The 10,410-nt window shown below is 54.7% G+C and overlaps 1 protein-coding gene across 1 annotated transcript in view; it reads left to right on the top strand.

The window, feature by feature from the left end:
- Slc9a1 (solute carrier family 9 member A1) overlaps positions 1 to 6,586 on the top strand; it is a 56,343-nt gene extending 49,757 nt beyond the window's left edge. The window contains exons 5-12 of the mRNA XM_055611115.1: positions 575 to 777; positions 2,059 to 2,148; positions 2,553 to 2,623; positions 2,724 to 2,897; positions 3,126 to 3,240; positions 3,392 to 3,493; positions 4,161 to 4,233; positions 4,783 to 6,586. Of these exons, the coding sequence (XP_055467090.1) occupies positions 575 to 777; positions 2,059 to 2,148; positions 2,553 to 2,623; positions 2,724 to 2,897; positions 3,126 to 3,240; positions 3,392 to 3,493; positions 4,161 to 4,233; positions 4,783 to 5,123 (1,169 nt within the window). The 3' untranslated portion in view covers positions 5,124 to 6,586. The remainder of the gene's footprint in view (positions 1 to 574; positions 778 to 2,058; positions 2,149 to 2,552; positions 2,624 to 2,723; positions 2,898 to 3,125; positions 3,241 to 3,391; positions 3,494 to 4,160; positions 4,234 to 4,782) is intronic.
- The last annotated feature ends 3,824 nt before the right edge of the window (positions 6,587 to 10,410 follow it).

Raw genomic sequence — 10,410 nt, forward strand, 5'->3', positions numbered from 1 at the left:
TGTGTGTGTGTGTGTGTGTGTGTGTGTGTAAGCCAGAGGTCTACACGTGTCTTCCACTCTCGCTTTCCACACTTTTTAGTCTTCTGTTTGTTTGAGGTTGTTTGTTCGTTTATGACAGGATGTTAATATGCAGACCAGGCTGGCCTAGAGCTCTACTACCTCAGCCTCCTGAGTGCTGGAATTACAGGTGTGAGCTGCCCTGAGATTTTGTAGGATTTTTTGCTGTTGGTGAGCAGGTTTTGTTTGCATGTGTTGTAATGCTGGGGACCAAACCTAGGGCCTCGTGCATTCAAGGCAAGCATCCCCCTCGGCCTGCATTTTGAACTAATGTTTTATTATGGACAGTTTCCATATATTGAAAAATAGAGATAACAGGATAATTATCTCCCACCTGTTTTAATTAGTAGCGACTTGTTACCACTCTGTTGTTTCCTCCTATCCCTTGACCTGTAGCCCCTAAAGGCTGGTATCTTCAGAACAAATGCAGGTTGGGAGACCCAGGAAAGGAGTGAGCTGGGGGGAAGGGGCTTCCTGTACAGCCTGAGCTCTCTCTCCTCCGCCTGCGCCCTGGCAGGTGTTCTGGGCCTGACCTGGTTCATCAACAAGTTCCGAATTGTCAAGCTGACCCCCAAGGACCAGTTCATCATCGCCTACGGGGGCCTACGAGGAGCCATCGCCTTCTCCCTGGGCTACCTCCTGGACAAGAAGCACTTCCCCATGTGTGACCTGTTTCTCACTGCCATCATCACTGTCATCTTCTTCACAGTCTTTGTGCAGGTGCTGGGCCTGGGGTGGGCAGGCCCCCGCCGTGGGAACCCCGACTTTTGTGGCAGAAAGAGGAAAATAGGCTGCATGAAAAGGGCTGTGGGTACCCTGTCACTAGCTTGCCACATGACTTTGGGCAAGCCGTCCCCCTTTAGGGTCTCTGTTCTTAGTTGTGCTAATGTGACATTGTGAAGCCAATGGTCAGTGTGTGAAGTGACCGCTGTTAACCCAGCCTCAGTAAAGCCACTGAAGTGATCTTGGCAAGCCCAAGATCTTACTGCACGGCTCATGGTAGGCCTGAGTGAGTTCATGGTTTGGCGTCTCCAGCAGCACAGCATAGGCAGCTGGACAGTCTCCTGAGTCAGGAAGCCTGAGGCCTGGACTCAGTCTAACGATCCATTGGCTGTGTTTCTTGGGGAGGTGTACTTGTCTCATTTCCCATTTGTGGAGTGAGGAGGATGGGCTAGGTGATTCCCCAGGAGTCCTTCCATGCTGGCCAGGGTTCCGCCCCGTCTATCTCCACCTACCCAAGGGAGGCCCCTGCGGCATGTGCACACTGCACCCCTGTAGCTGACTGGCCTGGAAGTCAAGAAACTGTTGGGCCTTCTTTCTCTTCCACCTTCTCTTTCCTGGACATTAATTAGTCCTTGTGGTACTAGACGGAACACAGCTTTGCCTTCTCATGAGAAAAAGCTATGGAGAGGACTTTTGGAATGGGGTTCCGTGTCTGCCTTTACAGAAGAGCCCCTCCTTGCGTTCTTGCCTTGCCCTGTCCTCAGTTCTGCTTTACCTCGACTTTGCTGTTGCGTGTGTTCGATGGCTTTCACTGAAGGTGGTGATCCTCTCGAGCCAGGCTGACTCTGGCTCTGCCGCTCCTGAGGGGCCTTAGGGGTCACGACCTCTACTGCTCAGTGTCCTCCCATGTTAAAGATCCATCTTTCAGGGATATTGCAGACACTGAGGCACAAATACTAGCGAAATGTGGCTGAGCAGAGGCAGCTCTCTGTCTGTAGGCCTGACTCCCTGGGGCTGCAGAACAATGCAGGGCGGAGCTCACCTCTGAAGGCCTTGGCCAGGTGGGCAGTGAGACTTGTTCTGCTGGCTGAGCTGTGAGGAGGAAATGAGCTTTAAAGGCCTGCCTTTATCTACATGCTGAGGGGGTGAGTTATAAACCCCCAGTCCTGAGAGACTAAGGACCTCAAAGCGGAGGGGCTCCTCAGGGAGAAAGGAGGTCCCTCAGCCTCCCTGCCAGGGTAGTGGGACCAGAATTTCTGATTCTCACCTGCCCTCCAGGGTATGACCATCCGGCCCCTGGTAGACCTGTTGGCTGTGAAGAAAAAGCAAGAAACAAAGCGTTCCATCAATGAAGAGATCCACACGCAGGTACTAGAGGCTGAGCTGGGTCTTGGGTTGCAGGAGAAGGCCCGTGGAGCTAGGCCTTAAGCCCTCCTACCCTGTCCGAGTGCTAGGCACTCTCCTCACCACTTAGAGCTCCACCAGGCTCTAGTTGAAGGGAAAGCGTGATGTGAGCACATGGGAACTCAAGGGGCTGTTATGCCATCCCTGCCTCTAGTTGAAGCCAGCCTGTCATTAGGTTCAAGTGGGTTCAGAGAAGGGGGCTCACCAAAGTATGGCCTGGGCTTCAGGGTGAGTGAGGGGAAGGCACCACCTCCTGGGTACTCATGGCACCAGGACCAGGCTAAGCAGAGCCATAGTCGGGGTGAAGATGGGTAGGGTATGGAAGGAGCCCAAAGGTAAGGCTTGACCTAGCCCTGGGCCCATTTCAGTTCCTGGACCACCTTCTGACAGGCATCGAGGACATCTGTGGTCACTACGGCCACCATCACTGGAAGGACAAGTAGGTGAAGGTCTGGTGGGAAGGAGGGCGGAGAGGACAGTTAAGGGTCCTTGGGGGCCTGGGCCTCTTCTCATGCCCCATCCACTTCCCTTCCCCACAGGCTCAACCGCTTTAATAAGAAGTACGTGAAGAAGTGTCTGATAGCTGGGGAGCGCTCCAAAGAGCCCCAGCTCATCGCCTTCTACCACAAGATGGAGATGAAGCAGGCCATCGAGCTGGTGGAAAGTGGAGGCATGGGCAAGATCCCATCCGCGGTCTCAACTGTCTCCATGCAGTGAGTGCCATTGGCTAGTCTGGGCAGCATCTGCACCCCACGCTGGCTCCCTCAGCCCTAGGCTAGGATGACCACCAGGGCTGTGCTGTTGTCTAGCTAGTCAAGTTCAGTTTCAGGTCCTTGAAGCCATACTAAGAACTTGGGCCACCCACCTCTGAGCCACCCCCCCACCCCCCCGTCGTGGCCTACTGCCAAAATGGAGACCTAACCTGTGTTCTTTCGTCCTAGGAACATCCACCCCAAGTCTGTGACTTCAGAGCGCATCTTGCCGGCACTGTCCAAGGACAAGGAGGAGGAGATCCGTAAGATCCTGAGGAGCAACCTGCAGAAGACCCGGCAGCGGGTGAGGCCCTGTCCCAGCCTGGCCCTTCGTCGCCGTTCTCTGTGTGCACCCTCGCCACCTGCTCTGCGTCCTCTGCCCGCCTCCTGCCTCCCTGGCCCTGGCTTTCCTGCCCAGCTTCTGAGCCCTCCCCTGATGGCTGTTCCTCCCTCAGCTGCGGTCCTATAACAGACACACGCTGGTGGCCGACCCCTATGAGGAAGCCTGGAACCAGATGCTGCTCCGGAGGCAGAAGGCCCGCCAGCTGGAACAGAAGGTGTGTCAGGCAGGGCCTGCTGGGGACTCAGTTCCTTTCCCTGCTCGCTCACCAAGGGCACCTCAGCTCTGCCCAGCTCCTCTGGGGGCCACACAGCGAGCTGTTTTAGAAAGAGACTGGGAGGTTTATTAATGGTGTGAGGCTTTGGGGGGGAAGGGTCAGGGAGAGAGAGAAAGGAGTGAGCCCAAGGGACACAGGGAACTGGACCCTAGCAAGATTTGGTTACTGGGATAGCAGCTTGAGGTGGGGCTGCTGAGGTGGAAAGTAACACCCAGGGGCTGGTAGAGGCTGCGGAGGGCCCAGGAAAGGAACAAGGTCTGGTGAAAGGCAGCTCACTTGGGATGTGTTGGGCTTGCCATGCCCGGGGGCCAGACAGGACTTAGGTATGCCACCCAGGGTTGGTGGTTCTCGTTGTTCTGGTTTTTGTTTTAATCTCGGGGTGAGCTGTGGGCTGGAAGCAAGGCTAGAGCAGGGTAGATCTGTCTGAGTGCCCAGGAAGGTGGCACAGCTTACTGAGAGCCTGGGACAAGTTCACAAAGGTCCCGAAGTGCCAGTGTGGGTGCTGGCACAGGCAGAGGGAAAGCCCGGGAGGAACTACTGCCTTGGTGTCTTTCTGAGGACTTCTGCCAGGCCACTGCCCACACTCACCCTGTCCACTCTCTATCAGATCACCAACTACCTGACGGTGCCGGCCCACAAGCTCGACTCACCGACCATGTCTCGGGCCCGCATAGGCTCAGGTAAAGGGCTAAAGAAGGGCCCTCTGTCTGGGTGCTCTGTGCCAGTGAGAGGCTTCAGAGAGTCAAAGAGGAAGACAGACTTTCTCCCATGATGACCTTTTCTCAAGCCATGGGCCGTGTTCACATGGGGAGGGCTGGGTGCTCATAGAGAGGGCAGCTTAGCCCTTCTGTCAAACCCAGCCACAAATATGCTGCCAGTAGGGCTCAGGATGAGGGCTGTGCTGGAGCCATGACCCAGAGCACCTGGCAGGGAGGGAGAAGCCTGCAGTCCATAAAGAGGAACAAGGGCAGGCCTTCTTGCAGGCCTAGGCCCACAAGTCTTGACCCAGGAAGAAGCCCTATTTCTTAACCTGTGGTACACCAGTGGGAACCCCTCTTCCAAGGAGAGCAACCAACTGATGGCAGCTGGTAACAGAGGGGTCCCTCAGGCCCATATGAACAACACCGTGAAGCCCATAGACAGTACAGCTGAAAGGCCCCTCGAGGTGCAGCGCTCGCCGACCAGGGCTCCGGGGCTGACCCTGTCGATGCTCTGCTCTCAATCCACAGACCCACTGGCCTATGAGCCCAAAGCCGATCTGCCTGTTATCACCATCGACCCAGCCTCCCCACAGTCCCCCGAGTCTGTGGACCTGGTGAATGAGGAGTTGAAGGGCAAAGTCCTAGGGCTAAACCGGGATCCAACAAGGGTGACTCCGGAGGAAGATGAAGATGATGATGGCATCATTATGATGCGGAGCAATGAGCCCTCGTCTGCAGGCACTGACGATGTCTTCACCCCTGGACCCAGTGACAGCCCCAGCTCCCAGAGAATACAACGCTGCCTCAGTGACCCAGGCCCTCACCCTGAGCCTGGGGAGGGAGAGCCTTTCATTCCCAAAGGGCAGTAGAGCCAGCCCGGCGGGTATCCCGTAGACTTTCCCAACAGGAGTGGGGGCTGGGAGCTCCCCTTGCCTCCTGACCTGGATTGGGTCAGCCCCCTTTCCTACGCATGGCAGCTGGGTCCATGGCCCACTGCAGCACGGCTTGCTCCTGCCTCCTGGGAAGTGTCCTCTCCCACCAGAACTGCCTTCCCAGTCCATTTGGCAGAACAGCTGGGCGACTGAGGCAGGCCCTGCCCCATCTTTAGATCCTGGCTTACCCATACTGGAACTAGGGCTTCTCAAGGCCCTCCCTTCCCTCCAGCCCCCTCTCATCCAGACCAACTTTCCATCTTTGATCATCATTTCTAACCAAAGAGCCACTGGCTCCACTGTGGTCCAGGAAGGGAGGGAGCCGAACCTTCCTTGGCCTTGACTGTGCCCTCCTGTATCAGAGGACAGTGGGCATGTGTCTGGAAGAAAGATGGGTGACCCAAGGCAAACCCATGGCAAACCTACGCTACTCCTGCCAGCCATGGTACCCTGGCCAGTCACTTGAGCTGTCCTTACTCAGAGCTGCGGGCTGAGGGCATCTCTGAGCTTCTGCAGGAACCAGGGCACTTTCAACAGTGAAGTGACTTGGGTGATGAGGACCACTGGGCCTTTCTGGGGCTGCTATATGGGGGGGTGGGGGAACGACTGTCCAAGGCTCCAGAAAGTGCTTTTTACATTTTGTTTATTCGCACCTTCACACCTTCACGTAAGTATGATTCTGTTAGCACAGAGGCATTCCTGTTTTTAGACCCTTTGAAACCCCCATGCCAGTCAGAGCCTCACCCCTGCCCCTCCTCCTGTCTAACACCTTCCCTTAAATTGAACCTCTGCTGGCTGGGCTCTTGCCCAGGGCACTGATTCAGATGTGGCCTGCCCAACTTGTCATGATTTAAGCTCATGAGCAAGGGGCCTCCTGGCACCTACCTGGCACCTACCTGGCGCTTGGCCTGCCTTCACTTCTGTTGACCTGCTCTACACCGCCCCTTATCCAGACCACTCTCACCTGCATACCCAGCTTGCAGTGAAGCCCAGCCCGGGAGAATAAGGCTTCCCCTGAGGGTATCCTCTCCTGGCTAGGGCTGCTCAAGTAGACAGTACTGGACCCCTAGAGGCCTTTGCTCCCAGGCAGATAGTCCCTACCGCCACCATGGCTGGGCATAAGGCCTATGGGTGTCTTTCCAACCCCTGAGCACTCCCCAGGATCGTGCAATAGTCAGAGGGCTCCCTCCCAGGGGCTGGGGCCATCCCAGGGGCTGGGGCCATGGGTGCTTGGCCCAGCTGTCTCCTTTCATGCAAGTGCTGTTTGGGGCAGGAGTTGCCATGCAAGGCGATATCGCCAACCATGTACAAAGCCACCGCAGCTGCTGCCGCTCTGCCGCTGTACAAAGAAACTGAACCTTTTTCATACTCTAATAAATCAATGTGAGTTTTTGATAAGAGTCCGGGGCTGCTTCCTGGGAGGAAGAGACTTCCAGAAGGCGGGTGCCACAGGAACCAGGCTCAAAGACTGGTGCAGAAACACCACTGCCATCAGCTGCCGGTTGTGTTTGGTACCACGTGCAGATTCTGGAGATAGTGTGATGGAATAGAATGTGCTCGGGTCACGGGTCACAGTTCACCGCTGGATAACCCTAGCGTGTAAAGGGTGAGCGTAGTCAGCAGGCCACTGTCAGGAAGACTCCTGACTGTGTTATTCCAGGACTGAAACCTTCAGAGGCCAATTGAATTGCTCAGAGCTCAGAGACATCCAGATTTAACAGTCCTAACACATGCAGGCCAGAAAGGCCAGGGTGGGACATTCACTCTTCCTTAAGTCCATGTTTCCTCAGAGGGAGAAAGGTGGACCTTGTAGTTTATGGTTGGGGTCTACTTCAGGGCAGGGCAGAGGCTCTGTCCTCACTGTTGGAGTAAGGGGGTCTATGTAAGCAGAGGTGGGAACTGAGGTGCAGTTCCAGGAAATGACCACCAGAGGTCAGTGAGGTCACGGCACACAGGAACCAGTACTGCCCAAGAGGCTCTCTGCCCACCTGGGGTCTGGATCCAGAACTCACTTGACTTAGGACGTTGCAAGTAGGCCTTGACAGAGGGGCTATGTGAAAGGACCACTCTGCATTCCTGTGTTGACGTCCCAGCAGGAAGCAGCTGGAACGAGCCCAAGGTGTGGGCCACAATGAACGAGGGATGGTGGAGCTCACTTCAGGAAAGCATGACCCCTACCCCATCCCAGTATGAGGAAGTAGTAGGGCAGAAGTAGGGGGCCAGCCTGGGGCTCCATGGCCAGACCCTGTCTCAAGGATAGCAACAGCAATAAAAGGTTCCAGAGCCCCAGATCCTGTCTCAAGGGTAGCAACACTGCCAGGAGGTGGTAGTGCACGCCTTTAATCCCAGCAGAGGCAGGATCTCTGAGTTCGAGGCCAGCCTGGTCAACAAAAGTGAGTTCAGGACAGTCAAAGCTACACAGAGAAACCCTGTCTGGAAAAACCAAAACCAAAACAAAACAAAGCAAAAAAGGTAGGAACAGCAATGAACAGCAATAAAAGGTCAGAGCCAGACCCTGTCTTAAGGATAGCAACAGCAATCGAAGGTTCTAGAGCCGAAAGGATGAGAAGAGAGCTTTCTGGAAGGTGCTGACCAGTTACAGCTGCGGTCACATGACAGCACAGATGTGTGCGTGTCATAATCTCCACCCAGATTTTCCTGGCTTGGATGGCTCATGGGTTAGAGCCCAACTCCAGCTGCGGAGGACCCAGCACCCTCTGGCCACTGCATACACACGCACATTAAACTCCTACAGGCATATGCATACACATGAGTAAAATAAATCTTGCCTTGGTGGTACATGCTTTTAAACCCAGCACTTGGGAGGCAGAAGCAGGTGGGTCCCTGAGGGCAGCCTGGGTCTACAGAGTGAGTGCCAGGACAGCCAGGGCTACACAGAGAAACCCTGCCTCGGAAGAAGGAGGGAAACCACCCTCATCCTCAGCAGGGGAAAGTCTCAGCGATACTGCCTCCTGTCATCCCTGGAACCTGATGGCCAGCCACCACCAATTGATGCCCTTCAAGTTGAGAGAGAGAGACCCTGACTCAAAAATTAAGGTAGAGAGCAACTGAAGACCTCTGATGTCACACACACAAAGGCCTTTTAAAAAATTTCACCATTGGGGCTTCTTAGGCCAATAGAGCACAAAAATAGAAAACTTCAGTGGCTTTCACTTTTCCGGCTGTTCTCAGGAGACCTGTGATGGTACTTTCTTTTTGATACAGGGAGGGTTTCACTGTATCAGGATTCAGCCTCTTGAGTGCTGGGATTAACACACGTGCTACCATGCCCGGCTCTTCTCTTCTTGCCATGGTTCCTTGGGGTTTTTCACCTGCTGGGCTTCAGCCTGCCTGAGGCTACATAACCATGCCTATCTCAAGAGCAGCGACCGCAAATTCCAGAGCTGGAAGCTGAGAGAAGGGACCTGTGACTATTGTGTGTCCCCTTTGCCTTGGTACTGCTGTCATGTTTGTTGGGTTGCCTGGTCCCCCACAGCTATGGCTCATGGGGGAATTGGGAGGCCCCTGGTGACCCCCTGAGTTCAGCCATCACTACTGTATAGTAAAACTTAGTTTCCTTCTTATAGCCCAAACTATCCTTTAGCTGATGCGATTGATGCGCTTTGGCTAAGCCACCTACGGAGTTGGGCATGACTGAAAGTCAAGGGGATCAAGGCAAAAATCCCTGCCATAGGTAACCTGGAGCAATAGCCCTCCTACACATACCCCCTTGTTCCCCGTGCTTCTGACTCTGGGCTCTGACAACAGCGGAACCATATACTGGCCACTGATCAGAAGCACGCGCAGCATTGTTGCCATCAGAGGCCCAACTTAGGGTGAAGCCAGCGTGCAGTGTTCTGTCCAGTCAGGACCGCTGCTGGCGGATTCCCTGGGAGAACATGGCAGTCTAGAGAATACTGCAGATGGTCTCTTCCGGGTGGGGTGGCTGTAGGTAGGTGATACAGACATTCTGAGGGATCCCGACATGATGGTGCTGGCAGAAGCAACCGGGTGGGAAGACGAGTCAGGGCCATTAGGACGCTCTTGGACCCCTGAGGTGATAACTGCTGCTTCACAAAGGGATGCCAACCTCCCAACAAGGAGGAGCTGGTACCCCAGGGCAATGGTTCTCAGATGGTGTGCATGCGCGCCTGTCTGCCCTTTACCTTCAAAGCCCTCCATTTTAAAAGTCTTCTGGTTAGTGTGTGTACCTGTGTTCAGATGCCCAACATCCACATAAGGAGCTATCCTAGAGGTGTGCTGCTGTAATCAGCACTGGAGAGGTGGAGACAGGGGGATCCCAGGGGCTCGCTGGCCAGCCATTCTAGCTGAATCCGCAAGCTCCTTCTCAGTGAGAGTCCCTGAGTGGAAGAGCCCTGTGGTGGGTGGTGCACACCTTTAATCCCAGCACTTGGGAGGCAGAGACAGGAGGATCTCCCAGTTTGAGGCCAGCCTGGTCTACAGAGTGAGTTCTAGGACAGCCATAGTGAGACCCTGCTTTAAATAAGGTGGAGTGCTGGTGAGATAACGCAGGGGTAAGGGCGTTTGTCACCAAGCCTGATGGCTTGAAATTGATCCTTGGGACTATGTTGCCCTCTGTTGTGTTCAGATGTATAGAACATTGGATGATGCCAAATATAAGCAGACTTTCTTGGACTTCCAGCTCCCAGTAATGACACGGAGACCTTTTATTAATGCTTGGCCTTAGCTTAGGCTTTTTCCCCAACTAGCTCTTAAATAGTCCCTTTATATTAACCTACTTTCTGCCATGTGCCCCCCCCCTCTGGTTTTAAGACAGGGTTTCTGTAGTCTTGGGTGTCCTAGACTCACTTTGTAGACCAGGCTGGCCCGAACGCGCAGAGATCTGCCTGCCTCTGCCTCCCAGAGTGCTGGGATTACAGGCGTGCGCCACTGTGCCCAGCGGCCTGTCACCTCTCAACCTTAGTCCCCGCACTGTTTATTCCGGCAGGTCTGGCTGGCAACTTTTTCGTGCTTCCCCAGCCGGTTCTTTCCCCAAGAGTTTCTATGTCTGCTGGAAGTCCTGCCTATCCTCGCCTGCCTCTGATACTGGCTGCTCAGCCCTTCATTAAATCAACCAGAAGGCGTGGGAGGGAGTGCTTACAATACATGACGCAGCCAAAGACTACCACCGCCAAAGTCCAGCCTGTGCTCCGCTCTCTGCGGGTGTGGGAATCAGCATTTGAATATGCAAAGACAGTCTTTA

Source organism: Psammomys obesus, unplaced genomic scaffold, assembly GCF_907164565.1.
Source record: "Psammomys obesus unplaced genomic scaffold, mPsaObe1.curated_primary_1811, whole genome shotgun sequence".
Lineage (NCBI taxonomy): Eukaryota > Metazoa > Chordata > Mammalia > Rodentia > Muridae > Psammomys > Psammomys obesus.